Below are 15,470 nucleotides of genomic sequence, written 5' to 3'. Positions count from 1 at the left end.
ATTGTTTGCTGAGCTTTGTTATATTTATTACAAACTTATAGTACGCATGAATACAGAACTGTATCAAGCCAGCATCTAGGAAGAAATTAAAAGGAAGCTACTTATGATGTTGTCACAGCTGTATTCACCCACTGCTCAAAATTGGCACATCCAAGAAAAATACATGAGTCTGCCCCTCTCCCTCTTTCATCCCCACAAGTCTCTAAGTTAAAGTGCACTGGCAATCTCAAATAGATACTTCTTAATCTTCAGCGAGAAGAGCCTTGAAGTTTCTTATTTCCATAATTTAAGCAGAAATCTAAGGACTGTTCTTTAGCAGGATTTTTTCTTAATCATTCCTGTGAGTCATAAATAGGATATGAAATAATAAGAGGCGACACGAACTCTATTCCAGAACAGGCACTCCAGAATGAAAGTGGCATTACTGCTTATCTTTTGCTTCTCATTATTCATCTGTTTCATGCCTCTTCATTGCCAAGATAGTTTAACATTTCTGATGCTTCATATTTCACTGAGGTTTAATTGCAAATAGCTTCAAGAGTAGAAGAAAAAAGTGATAAAGACATGGGCTAAGGGATTTTTGTTTAAACAGTAGATGCTGTTGCTATACAAATCAACTCGGGGGGGGGGGAGGGGGGGCAGGGTAATACAGGACTGGAAACAGACAAGGCTACTTCTTGATCTCAAGCTGATGGAGGCCAGGGTGAGAAAGGTTAACAGAACTATGGCAGATTTTGCATCCATCTCCCAATTGTTACATTATGTTATAGAGATCTCATTAGAAATAAGGCGCACGTGCATTGAAATAGACTGATTTCCACACTGAGGACAGTCACAGAATACATCTCCTTCTGCTAAAATAGAAGGGTTTTTACAAACATAAACGCAGATAGGAGGATTCTTCAAAAATCAGTCTCAAGAAATGAAGACAGCAATTATGTCTCCATCTAGATTAAAGATGAGAAATGGAAATTAACTGCAAGTGAAATGATAGATTCATACAAAAATACGAGCAACCAACTCAGGAAAGCTTCCTTCAGTGGTACGATGTACTAAAGTACAATATTTACAAAACAATATGTGCAATGATGTTTTGATGTTGGTGTTCGACATGGAGTTACGATCACATTCTGTTACAGAAGTGGAGTAAGCAGACTACTATGACTGTCCCAAATCAAAGGGTAGAGAGCAATGACTTACCTAAGGACTACAAAAATCCTTCCCTGCTATGGACTTCCCATTAAGTTTACTCCTCTCACATGCCTTCACACACATTTAGCAATTTTGCAAAAAAATCTTAACAGATTTTTCACTCTCCCATTCTTCCTTTAGAAAGGACCCAAAGCAGCATCTGACATAGCTGTAATATATAACTGGTCTATAAATATATTGCTGTAGGCAGCAACAATGACAGTGAAGACCTGATGGAAAGCCACCAGTCCAGCCCCCACCACAATTCATTTCTGATCACGCCTTCCTTGCTCTCTCCATCAACAGGAGCAAGGTACACAGAAGTACACCCCCTCACAGCCTTCCTTAAATAGAGACAGTGACTTGCCAAAATGGTATCTATACTGTCTCACATGTCACAGAAGTTCATAGCACCACTGAACAGATGGGCCAAAGATGAAGGTGGCAAGGAAACCTGAAAGAGATGTGCAGAGGGCCACGCAGCAGTAATCTACAGTTTTAATTTTCTTTCCACATTTTGTATCACAAGTATTATCCTTTCAGTCTTTTAAACTCACTTATTATTCTCAAGGCTGGAAGAAGTGAAGAATTTCTGACAGTAACAAAGTACATCTGCAAACAGGTCCAAGTGAAGAGCATACAAAAAATAGAACTCATGATTTTAGTGATCAGGAAAAACAGAAGCGGGTCTGACTGGAATGAAATGTGATCTCTTCAGCTTTCCACTCAACTCACAGAAAAGCAGACCATGCATATATTCTTCCCTCCCATTTTCATTAAGGGTCTTCTGAACCAAGAACGTGTGAAGGAAAAGGCAAGTTCTGTTTGGGTGCCATCTACAAAGTTGGATCTCTAACATAACCACATTTTTGGTAGCAGTGATTGATGCTATCCTAGTCCTCAATCACTACCTTCAAATGCCTATTGACTATTAAAACAAGATGACATGGGAAAAATTAAAATGAAATTTTTCCACCAGAATGAGTTTCACAATGCAGGAACAACACAGCGGTCGCCTTTTACACAGCATATGAAAAATGTTGGATACCTGCAGGGAAGTACGTAGTTTGCTCCAGGAGTTGGATGGCTTCTATAGAAGAACTGGGTTTTCAACCTGTCTTCACAATGCTCTGCAATTGGCAGTGTTATATGCTTATTTACACATGTGCTTCCCTGAGCTGTTGCTCACTTTGTACAACATGGTACCAGGCAACAAGGAGTCCATACCAGCAGTTGAAGTTGAAGGAGTTTCAGTATGAGCAGAACCATAGGCAACAGTAATATTATTATTAGGAAACGCTGCAACGCATTTGAAACATTACCGATATCCCTGTCTACATGCAAAGCTTAATCAAAAAATTAAATAGAAATTGCCAGACTTGCAAGAAATTGCAGACTTGCTAGAAATTGCAGAAAGCCTCATTTCTTCTCCTGTCCAGAGGTAACCCCTATCACTTCAGGGTGTGCCATCTGGCCAAAGGCTGACCTTGTGTCTTTGATTCGGGACTAGAAGCAATACACACAAATATTTAAGCACATTTTCACTCAACTTTGATCTACTAAAACATATGCAAAATAAGCTCAAAGTTACCAGTGCAAAAGCAATAGAGAAAAAAGTCTGGCTCATAAACAAAGGACTACAGCTAAGTGTATTTAAGGCACATATGTATGGCTGAATATTTTATTTTCATTTCAGATGCCAATATTGAGCCATCTGGCTTTCCTTGAGGCATTTCTTTTTCTTCTCTTCTTTTCTAAGACTCTTCAATAGCAAGGCATTAAAAAGAAAAAAAAAAAAAAAGAGGAAGATCAGGTTCTTTAGTTTGAACCACTGCAGGCTATCAACCACCACACCGCTGTTAAATCCACATGAAACATAACATCAGGAAAGTTTCTATTTTCTAAAACAGTCCTTCATTGTCTAAAATATTCATCCCCCTTTATCCCACTAAACATTAGTCCTAACGGCCATATGGCTGGACATTTATAATTAACAGCTTTTATCAAAATAAATTCACTGCTTTGAATTTTTAATAGGTTTTTCCATTAACAGTCCTCAATGAAGAGTAAAAAAAAGCTCCTTCTAAAATAATGAGAGCAGTATGAAGTTGTGGAGGTGTGCAGGCAGGAAGCAGTAGGCTGCACGGGACCTTGGCCAATCACCCTGAACAAGCACTGCGTACCTGCGCAGAAACTTCAGCAAAAAGCAGATAAAATGATGGATGAATGGAAAAGAATCCCAGGTTCCAAACTACTGCTTGTACAGCACTAGGAATCTGCTAGTTTGAAGCGGCCTTGGAGAAATTGGCCCCCAAACATTAGTTTGCTCTCAAACAAACAACACAGCATCAAAAGGCTTCAGCTTCTGTGTGACTTTACAATCTCACCTTGTCTATTAAGGGTACTTTTATTTTTTCTATGATGTGGAAGGCAGCCATTTCAGCAGCCTTCCAACACCAGCACAGCACTAGAAGTTCTCAGTGAGGCACTGCCTCATCGTTGCAGGGGCTGTTTTCTCCATCCATACTGCCTCATTTTGTTCTGCACTAACAAGAATTCGGTTGTTAGATTTCCACATCCACTCATTACTCCTTTTCCTTGTTTATATAAATTACCAGGGCTTGTTATTTGTCAGGATTCATATCTGTGAATTTAATGGAACTGCACTTCTCAAAATCACCCACACTGTCAACAGCTCTAATTTGTTTATGTCAAATCAGTCTTTTTTTTCCCCATTTACCCTTCTGTTTCATACCATTTATATTAGCATGTCAGCTGGGATTTTATTTATTTATTTGCTTTGGAAGGTTTGCTTCTGTGCAACTCTGATTGCAGAAGAACTGCACAACTCAAGGGACAAGAAATAAGATATAAATGCTCTCAGCACTAAGCTGCTACTTCCAATTTAGTCCTGGTCAGAAGCAAGAGAAGCTGCAATCAGTTTTTGCATTTACTATAAAAACAGATATGGGCTGCTTTTTTTTTTTTTTTAAATTATTTTTCGTCCTCCTCTTTGCAGACTGCTCTTTCTTACTATCTTACTAACCACCGCCCTATGAAATACTGAAGAAACATTAAGCTTTTTTTGTGGAAATTCAGGCACAGACTGATTTTATAAAGTCCCTACCTCTACCAGTTATCTAAGCACTAGGACTGCATCTCTCTCTCTCTCAGAAAGGTATCAGGCAAGAAATACAAATATTCTTCCTGTATTTCCATGCAGAACTTGGCCAAAAGGTTACAAAGAACTAAGATATAGAAGTAGTATGAATATATACTCAGAAGGAATGAAAACCATTGCTCATACAACATGCCCAGTATTTGCTTTTTAGTGTCACGCAAGGTCATTGCTTGATGTTACACACATCCAAAGCAAAGAGAGCCACAGCTTTCATTGGTCATTCAGAAACAACTGATATAACCAAATGCAGTGCAGCAGATGCCACCCCATGACAAGTTTGGTGAATACCTAAAAGATGGCATGTCATCCAGAATCAGTGTGGGGTTCAGCACATATTGAAAGCAAACATTTAATAAACAATTTGGGAAGGATTACGAGGGAAGAGAAAGCATCCAGAAAAAGATGGCTTCCTGATTCTTAAAGACAAACTGTTCACTGAGAAGGTGCTTCTGGTAATTTTGCAGCGTTCTGTATTTCCTGTATTTCCTGAAATAAAGTATCCCAACTCAAGCCATGTTTGTGAAGGCACCTTGGTCCATAATGCTTCCCCAGCTCTGCAGAGGCAGAAGCAGACACGCTCCTCTCAGACATTTGCCATTCCCATGCTGCAGACTCTCCCCCCAGCACAGCCCCTGCAGCTGGGCTCTGCAGGCAGGCACAGAGCAGCTCCTGCTGCTCTCCACCCAGTTTTGTGCCACACCAATTTAATCAAGCAGCAAGCTCCTTCTGTCAGCACTCTTAGGCTGCAGCCTGGCATACCAGCTCATTTACTGGCCAACTTGCTTTTCAGACTGTTGACAATAGCTCAGCATTTCAAATGCTTAACACATCATATATTCTATTGTGGCGCTTCTGCTTTCCAGTTCACTCTGGATACTGATTTTTCCCAGTCATGGTGAGATTTGCATGCTGGCAAATCCTTAACAAAGTGATTAATGGGAAATAATTCTGGATATGATGGCAGGGTTGCGCTTAGAAAGAGAAAAAAATTCCTATATTTCAGTTGTCATGCTGAAGTCAACAAATCCTTATTACTGTAATCCGTGTTATTTTTACTTTGTGTGACTTCACTCCTAAGAAGTCTTTACATTTCACAGCAGCAATATTAGTGCAATTATTGTGTCACCAGTACCAAAACAAGTTGCTATTTTAGGAGCTCATGGATCTTCCCTGCTGCTTGAAGAATAAAACAAGCCTTGTGCTAAACTTAGCGCATATGGTTTTAGCATTTGTGGGAAAAAAGCTGTGGTGTATCTTAAGTCAGTGTGAGCATTTCCTAGATTTCATCAGGCCAGGATTTATTCCATTCATATTCACTGAACTGAGGCAAAAAAAGCCCCACATAATAATAAACACGTAGGATCAAATCTTTTTGCTCATTTATACAACAGGCTTTCAGCTGCACATAAGCATAGCCTGCACTAATTTTACAAACACTTACAAACTCTAATTTAAACCCTGAACAAGAAATATTCTGAGTACTTCCACAGTGAGTTGCAATCATCATTATTCTTCTTGCAGCACACTGAGATGGAACTGATCCCAGCTGCTCAGTCAATGAAGCCAGAAATCGAAGTTGAGATAATGCAAAATCTGGACTGGTTTCCTGCTTGTGTCAAAAAGATCTATTCTTTGGGAAAAAACCCAGGATGCTTCTTAGTCCTGAAGCCTACCTGAATAAGATCATAGCTCAGATTTGAAAGCCTGAACTTAGCTAGACATCAAGATCACCATGTTAAGAGTCTCCACATGCTACACGGTACAGAGAAAATAAGCCTAGAAACATCACATCATCAATTGCCCTGCTCCAGCTTGAGAGGGATCTACAATCCAGCCCACACAGGTGCTTTTAACCCATTGTTAAAGGCTTCCAAAGGCAGAGATCAGATCAGCTCCTTGCCTAAGCTGCTTCGGATTGAAAATACTCAAGCCTGCTCTCACTGTGACAGAGAATAGCAGGTCACCTCTGTGTTTACAACCTCTCACATACTGAGCATTAATTGCCTAAGCTTCTCAAAGCTCATACTGTCCAAAAGATACCAACAATAAAACACATGGAATTTTTGTCTGCGCCTTTCTGACAACATAGTTATTAAAAGAGAATTTCCCAAACTATATTAATGCTGCAGATAGGACCACCCTATTCCTTTACCCAGAACGGATCAAGAAACAGCATGGTATCAAACTTTATATTCAGTTTGTGGTCCACAAACAAGGTCTAGAACATTTTTAGAAGTGCTGCTGCCTCATCTTCTGCTTGATCATTAAATTGGATTGCTTTATACTTAGATGCAGCGTCACGTGGCTGGTGCTTGATGAACCAGCAGATGTGTCATCATTGCCCACTGGTTCCTTTTTTAACATTGGGTGGGAAATTACCATTGTAAATAGATCATATATACAAATTGGCCACTTTACATTAGAAACCAAATGGGCCAGACAATAGAAAGAACAGCAATAATAATTATCACAATAGCTTCTCTGCTTACTTACATCAGCTTTAGTAATGCATTTTCTGTCATTATTACTGTTCAATTAATATTAAGCACTAATTAGCATGAGTTCTCCACCAGCAGAACCCCGAGCACATGGAGGACAAGTGAAGAGATGAGGTCAGCACTGGCTGTTCCACAAGTAATAGATCGTATTCTGGGCTAATCACAAAAAGGAAATACCACTTTTTTTTTTTTTTTTTTTATAATTTCTACTCCTCAGAGAGAAGCTACGCTGCTTAAATTGAGACAAGATTTCCCCAGAGTCAGTTAATTCATCTGGTTATCTACACAAATACAGCAAAGCCAACAAAATGGCAGCTATTCAGAAACCCCAAACAAAAACTCTGATTTTTCTAGCAATCAAGAACCACCAAAAGCCTAAGATTTATGAGAGAACAAGCTTGGCTCATTTATACTGCCTAATCTCTTGACACCATTGCAGTGGAGACCTGAAGACCAAGAGCTGCACAGGATGAAAGCATTATTACAGAACTACAAACTTGTAACAATACAGTGTAATGGAAAATACAGCAATAATAGCAGAGTAGCAATGTCTGAAGCTACTGCAAATGAGAACAGGACCAAATGCAGCAGCCATAGATACAGAAACAAAGGAATAAAACTCACTTACCTTTAGAAGGCCTCAGGCAGACAGGAATCTCCAGTAAGATCCCATTGCCTCCACTGGCAACCCTTAAATGAGGTCTGGAAAGGGGTACATCCTGGCTCCACCCCTTTCCATCACTCAGGTACATTGCACACACCTGAACTCCCCTGGGTTGGCCCTTTCTTCCCACCAGGTGCTCAATCACTGCTTCACTCAGCATTTCCAATATACAAGCTTTAATCCCACACCAAAAAGCTTGCACTTTCAATCTGGTTACAAGCAGTCTTCCAAGACAGGAAAACATAAGTGACTGGGTATTGCGTTAGCAACATCACCCTCATGGCTTCTGCCCATCACTTGCTTGCTTTAACCAAGTTAAGGCATAGTAGCTCTGCCGCTGGAGGACATCAGCATCTTTGGACCAAAGCCATAAAGCGGTGTTCCTCCTCCCTTCTCCACACAAATGAAAAAATATCTGTTCTGGAGTCATATTTAGATCTCAACTAAATCAACCCTGATCACTGATACAGGTGTTGAAATTCCAAAGTTTTTCCATTTAATAATAAATAATTTAAAAAAACAGCAAACCTGCACCTGGATTTGCTTACATGGGGAGGTAAAGGGGAACATGGGCAAGGACAGGAACTCAAATACATTCAGATCAGGAGATGTGATTTAGAACTAAATGAATGGAATAGGAAGATTAATTCCACATTTCACTGTAGCTGCTGAGTTATACATCCCTGCAGCATCATTACAGACTTTGAGAAGGCTCAATCTATTACATATTGTTAGCATACATGGAGTCAAATAGGACCATAAAACAGGATGATCTGGCTCCTGACTGCAGCAATGACACTGCAGAGGTCCAAATATTTGCTTTGCTGCCTGTAATACAGCAGTTCAGTAAATAGTCAAAGGTATGCAGCACAGTCAGCAGTGAGCATTTGTATCCAATAGGTTATACTGGTTACATATTCACGTATTTGTAGTAAAGGCTTCTACTGAATTTGGGGAGCAAGACTGATTGTTTCACAAGAAAAGATGTACAGCAATGCTATGAGAATAAAAGCCTGGTTACCTTGGTGCTTTGTGAACTTTTATACCTAGACCTGTGCTCGTGCTTTACATTCAATCATCCTCCACAATTATCTCCAGATTTTTGCCAGTTTGTGGGGGTAGGAGAACCAAGATGGGGCATTTCAGATTATCCAGCAATCAAAGAAATCAGGGCAGAACAGCATTCAATAGTCCTCCTTTGAAAGTAAAGGAATTTGTAAACAGTAACTGCTTGTATACTTAGGCTTCACCTAATGGATAAAGCACTCACTCCAAACATCCAAAATTTACATTTAATAAAGTGAAAGCAATAATCCCAGCTGGGACCAAAATGTATGCAATGAATTCCATTAGGGGATTGCTTGTCACTCGGTGTACAATCTAGGCTAATACAGGTTCCCTTGAAAACATTATATTTGATAACAATCATAAGGATTGATTAAACTGCCTCAGATAAGACTATCTGATTCCATCAGGTTAGCTAGTTACACTAACACCATGTGGCAGCAGTTACAAAGCAGATGAACATGAAAATTTCTACAGAAGTTCTGAGGATATAATGGCAATCTCACTTTGATTTGTGAGATTAAAATGCTTTTCCCCCCCCACAAATTCTCAAAAACAGATGTATAAACACATTAAAGCCAACAATTTAACTCCTCTTTTTATTTAAAACCTGCTTAATTAAGGCATTTATATTTTTGCAAATTACTGCAAAATAATTGACTTCGAGGTTGCTCTGAACCTTACGCATGAAAGAATTTACACAAACTTCTTCTCAGCAGCTTTTGTCCAAATTCATTTGGCTTAAAATCTTTTCAAAGAGATCCTTTTGATCATTATCCCCAAATGAAACTTATTTACTTGGCCAGAACAGGAAAAGATTTGATTATCTCGACTTGTATTTGTTCCTTAAAACTGATTAACTCCTATATCATAACAGCTCTAAGCATACTGTTGTCAACAGTGACTCCCAAATACAATTAATCAAAACTTATTTTAAAGCAAACAATTACAACTGCAGCATGTGTCAGATTTCATAATGTCATTATGTCACTTAAATTATTATTACCCATTAGGAACCATGAGAGCACAGCTGAAGCAGTTAGAAGAAATGAATACAAGCCATAGTTTTAATTGTAGCCTTAGAGCTGCATTCAGAGGTGACCTAACCCCTTCATAGGTAAAAGGCCTATGTACCTGGTTTCAAAAGTGATCCAGAGCTGCACAAAAATGCCCTTTGCACCCCATCTTTATCTGACGAGAACAGTAACGCTTCTCTCCCACTTACCAGTTGTGCAATGTAAGTTAGTACACAGCTTATTTTAAAAGTATTTCTTCAAACAAGGCTTTAGAATAAATGCAATTTAAAGTAAGCCACACATAGATACAAAAATATACTGACTTGCTATTCTTGCTTCTTCTGTAAGACACTGTCTATTGCCAGTTCCAGGTTTTGTTTTGTTTTAAAAAAAAAAAAAAACCTACATATGCCAAGCAAAAGCCTCCTAAAACCATCAGTGCTATCCCTTGCAAAAAGATTATGTTACTTCCTGCACTGGTAGATGTCAGCTATTGCACGAAGGTCATTTACATCTCTGGGGGAAAGCAATGCTTGTACAGCTCATAACACCACCCTATTTATGTCTGCTCACAGAGCCTTCAAGGAGGCAACATTCCATACACTTCCTCAGAAGTCCCAATACAGAGTTCTGTTACACCAGCTGTTCACAGAGAAGCACAGCAAAAACCCTAGAAAGACTGTACGAGCTTGAGAAGAGGCCAGTAAAAAGGACCTGAGTGAATGAAGTGGAAAATACATACCTGGCTGTTATGAATAAGGATGTCAGTCCATTACATCTGTCTGAAAAGAAAAACGTTAAGCACACAAATCAAGTGGGGGGGAACTTGAGACCAGCACAGGGCAGAGATTCATTCTGTCCTTCTAATGGGTTCCTGAGTTTCATGTCACCACTGACATGGGAAAAAGCATAAGCATGTTACTCTTAAGGTCAAGCTTGTCACATATGCAGAGAGCTACAAATATTCAAGAGAAAACATATATTCCACATGTACATAAGGTTATATTCATGAAACATGCTAAAAATGAAGCATTAAATAACCAAAATGAAAAAGTAATTTATCAGTGGAAGCCTTTTCTCCCCTGTTTTAAAATAATATATATACACACATACTCTGAAAAAGGACTTCTGTTGCAATATTTTTAATTTTCTACTGATAGACATGGCAAGACAGTTTATAAGGGTCAGTATGCTCTAGTGAATCCATATATTATCAATTACAGTACACTGCATTAGCTTGTCATTGACAGAAAGTACACATTAAGGTTAATATTATGTGGTTAGACATTTATTAAATAGAAGACAACGTTAAGTAATTTTATTCCTTCATTCCAGAATGAACACTAGGTTTCCCATTTCAAAACCAGTACAAACATGAAAAGAAAACAGAGACTGCAAAAGAAGAGATACGCAACATATGCAAAAACGAGATCTGGCTGCATTTAAGTAATTTGCAGTTTACTGGAGATTTCATCCAATGAAAGAAATTCTCCTACTATTACAAGTGCTGTGACAGTTGTATTGCCTTCATCATTCCTGCTTGTAGCCCCAACCTCAATGACCTTTAAAGGATTGTCTCTGAGGAAATGAAGACATTTTCAATCTTAACTCTATCTCTTCATTTATCCGTAACACATCTTGATGCAAACTCTAAACAGGAAAATTAAGGGAACAGTAACTGCACCACACTACAATGGCATTCAAAGACCTCAGCCCGACAGCCAAAGGTTTGAATAGAAAGGCAAATTGTGTTGCAGCTTAGCAAGGAGCTACTGGAAATAATACAGTTGGACTCTGACTACCAAGAAAATCCTTGACAACCTGACTCGAATTTCCTAGCCTATTCTAACTCACCATCCTCATCTTTAAACCTTCAGTTTGGGTGCGCACACTTTTTCTGCTTACGATTTATACAGCCAGATCATATTTTGCACTTGAGGCCTCACATACATCCCTGTCCTTCCTCATTTCCTGTTCACACTGCTTCCAAACCAGAAGAAAACCCACACACCTTAAACTACTCTGGATTATTTTCATCCAGTGGCGTAGACTGTACTTCAAGGACACTAAACCATACATACAATTAAATTTAGTATCATCAAAATCATACAACAACATTGCCTATCAGTCCCTTTCTTTACATATACATATTGATGAACTGGACTGTTTTCTGTATTGGATGAATATCTAGATTTTTTTTTTCCCTGAGGCACTATTAACATTGACTGAGCAGCAGCAAGAATTGAGAAGGTCCTCCTGCTTGGCTTCAGGAAGGATATCATAGATAGTAAACTCAAGCAGCAAAACATTGACTCTGTCTTCTCTACTAAGTCAGATCTCTTTTTCACTGCAAAATTTCAGTCCTGCTTGCTCTAAAGCACCTACCTCCTGTTTAAAGAAACCACACAGATGCGTTCACAAACACAAACAAAACACATCTGAAAGCATCACTGATTTTCTCTCCTTCTCCTGCCTCTTTCAGACTTTTCCCACCAATTTCCGATGGTAGTGTTCCAAGACCAAGCATTTGGCCTTGACATGAAGTATCAGACACCAAGTCTATGACACAGCATGAAAAGCAATAACAGAAGTTTCTAAACAGTGAAGTCAGAGAAAATGAGGAATAAAAGGAATTCACAGAATAACAATCTGCTCTCCAAGATGCTCCCTATCAGCTTCCAAAGGGAGCTCTGCATACAGAGGGATGTGAGGATTGACCCCCTACTGCACTCTGAACAGCACATTGAGGCATTCCCCTCCTACTCCCACTGAAACGTAACATACAAACGCACGCTCACCAGCACATCACCCTCCAGATGGTACACTTCTGCTGTATCTTTTTGTACTGCAAAGTCAATTTCCTCATTAAATTTGTGTGCCCTGGAGCTGATGGGTTCGGTGTCTTACACCAGTCTAGATTTCTGGCCCTTTTTCATAATGGCATACCTGGTATTCCAGTCAGTAATCACTACTGCAGTCTTATAAAACGCAGTCACACATAGTAGCACAACCTTTAAGAAAGGCTGCTAAGAAGAGGGACAGGGCACCAAAGGAAAAAAAAAAATCAGACAGAAAAATGACACAGTGAGTAGGCAAGAGGCACACAGCATGATGTTCAGAATTACTGAAGAATTGCTGCGCAGAAAACTGGCAGTGAGTCACAAAGCATCTCCATAAAGGCCTCAGGTCAGTGCGATAAATATCAGATTAGAAACAGTTTGTTTAAACACTTAGCTGGATTAGAGCATAGGAATAGCTCTCCTGGATCCTGCCCAGCAAGTTACTGCCAGAGATGTAGACAGCACTGAAGCTCAGACTTCTAAGAGTCTTAAAAGATATATTCTCCTTTAAAGGACTTTACATAAGGAAATCACTTTAAACACAAGAAATAAGAGCGTTACAGTCTTCTTTTGTTCTCTCAAAGAAAGCAAAATTCATAACCCCAGTCCTAATTCACTTAAAAGCTTGACTACCTGACTTCGCTCCACAGGACGAAACAAATTCCCTTTTCAGTAAACAGGCAGCCATGTTCTTACCCATCAGAATCAGAGGCAACAAAAGAAAAAACAAGCAAAAACAGAATAGAACAGAAGCCATCCCCTTTATAAGATGCATTATTTATTCCCTTATTGTTTATGAGGTATTGCCTCCTTCCTGGCTAACACGGAGATGAGCGTGTGAAAGACAAGAGAAGAACAAGAGACAAGAACAACAACGTTGCAGACTACCTACTGCTTCTTGACATGCAATAAAGAAAGGCACAAACATCGAGGGAGTCTGGACCTCTAGCAATTTGTAGCCTTACAAAGAAGGCTAACAAACTCCAAGACGTGGTTAAAACCACTGCAGACACTTGTTAACAAAAGCTGCTAATAACTCCAGCTGTCGCTACTTTAAGAGGGCTTCCTACAAAAGCATTCTAATATCTAGACTGAGTCTGTTGATCCTAAAAAACACCTAGCGCTTGGACAAGCAAAAGTACTTCTTGCAAGGTTATTATTGTTTGCCTTCCTATACAAACAGATAATCTCTGTAGACCAGGCACCAGTACAGTGCTGCTGCTCTGAGTGCACAGACATAGAGACTTTCAGTAGTAGGCCTCTTATGCAGCCCTCCCCCAGACGAACTTGTTTTCAAAATACAAAATACATTTAACAGCAGAGATTACATTAAGAGGTACATACCAAGACAGCCATGCACCACACAGACCTTCTCAAGTCCTTACCTAAGGACGTGAACCACCGAATGACGAGCCCAGCACCTGACTGGGATCCCCCTCATAGTACTCTGTACCCAGGGCACTCAGTGCTTTGTGGGGCAGCTGAGGCCTGGGAAAATAAGGGAGGGCTATACTTCAGATTTTGTCTTAAATCTTCATCATTAAGACAATGCTGCTCACCTGTGTCCCACAGGTGATCCCTTTCTCATCATGCTTCAACAGATTTTAATCAGTCTAAGCCCTTCCTGCCAGCACCCCACTTCCAGTAGCATCATACACCAGCCTACCTGAATGCCCCAGGCAGCCCACCACCAGCCTCTACCTTTGCTTCCATCTTTGCTTCTAGAAGGGCTTTAATGGCCTGTAACAACTGTACAGCATGAGGAGAGCTGTGCAGCCTAGCTCCTGCCCTAGGGGTGCAGCTGTACCAGGCACTGAGGTAATCAGCTCGGCCTCGCCCATAACAGCCCCACCTGTGGGAGCAGGGCCTGAGCTGCTGCCCCTCAGCGAAGAGCGCTCTGTGGGCAGGCAGCAGCGGATTTTATCTGGCTCTACTTCGATGGGTCCTGCTGAGGGAAGGTCCAGGTAAGAAGTTGCTGCCTGCTGTGGGAGTGCTGGTGATGTGTGTGCTGAGCCCTGTTACAGCCTGGGCAGCCTCTTTTTTTGTCCTTGGTGTGGCATGCCTGCATAGGCATCCCAGGAGGGAACAACAGCTTGCTTGTGATATCCCCTTGTTCGTTGCTGGAAATGGAGCTGCTTAATGAGTGTTATGTTCCTATAAGGCTTTTCTGCTTTGTTTCCTGGGACCATTTGAGGGTAATAATTGACAAATGAGTACAGGATGGGGCTGCACAATTGTTTTTGTGGGTCTCTCCTCCTGTGTTGCTGTAAATGTTCTTTCGTGTGTGTGCGAACTTTTTTTTTTTTTTTTTTTTGGTAGTATAATGGATGATTCTGACCTCCTTTTGTTGAGAAGACGGTTACTGCTGCTTTTTTCACGCAGGTGGAAGATTAGCTTTTTTTTTTCTGCTTCAGATGTAATGCTTTCTTGTGAGCAGCTGTGGGCTGGGCTACAGTGTTGCTATGTCAGTGTATTTAAAAATGTAAGAGCTGAAATAGGTGGAATGGAAAAGGTTTGGTAATCATGAATGAAAGGGAGCGAGCCTCTTTGCCCTGCTTCTTCAGGGAAATCCAAATGGGGGCGTGAGTTTAAGTAAAAACATGAGGGCTTTTGGCTCTGTTTGTAGCATGTGATTATGAGTAGCTGTTACAAATATTTAGGCATAAATGACAAATATGGCACTATAGAAACTGCAGTTAGTTTTTTTCTTTCTGCAAATTAAAACATGCGGCGGGCAGCAGATACTAGTACTCATTCTGGGGGGTTTGGATAGCATGAGGTGCAGTGCTTGGGGCTCCTGGTCTGGGGTCTAACTCAAGGAGTCCACTTTCTTTGTGCTGATATAGCACCAGTGTTTGTGAACAGTGCAAACTTGCTGTTCTAGTGACAGGAACTATGTGCTTGTCAAAGTGCTTGGTGTGTAAGTTACCTAAGGATTCTACTTGTTCATGAAATCAATAACCTTTTACAAGTACTTGATGGACGTTTCTGGAACACAAGTCTTATGAGGAGGTG

At 40.2% G+C, this 15,470-nt stretch overlaps 2 protein-coding genes across 2 annotated transcripts in view; one reads left to right on the top strand and one right to left on the bottom strand.

The window, feature by feature from the left end:
• NYAP2 (neuronal tyrosine-phosphorylated phosphoinositide-3-kinase adaptor 2) overlaps positions 1 to 13,937 on the bottom strand; it is a 152,740-nt gene extending 138,803 nt beyond the window's left edge. Inside the window, exon 1 of the mRNA XM_052686408.1 lies at positions 13,841 to 13,937. Coding sequence (XP_052542368.1) covers positions 13,841 to 13,896 — 56 coding nt within the window. The 5' untranslated portion in view covers positions 13,897 to 13,937. The remainder of the gene's footprint in view (positions 1 to 13,840) is intronic.
• The window catches only part of SERPINE2 (serpin family E member 2), a 606,689-nt gene that overhangs the window by 202,602 nt on the left and 388,617 nt on the right, over positions 1 to 15,470 (top strand). The window lies entirely within an intron of this gene.

This window comes from Tympanuchus pallidicinctus, unplaced genomic scaffold (genome assembly GCF_026119805.1).
Source record: "Tympanuchus pallidicinctus isolate F22 unplaced genomic scaffold, pur_lepc_1.0 scaffold22, whole genome shotgun sequence".
In the NCBI taxonomy this organism is placed as follows: Eukaryota; Metazoa; Chordata; class Aves; order Galliformes; family Phasianidae; genus Tympanuchus; species Tympanuchus pallidicinctus.
Note: the sequence above shows the minus strand (reverse complement) of the source record. Positions and strands in the feature narration are given on the sequence as shown.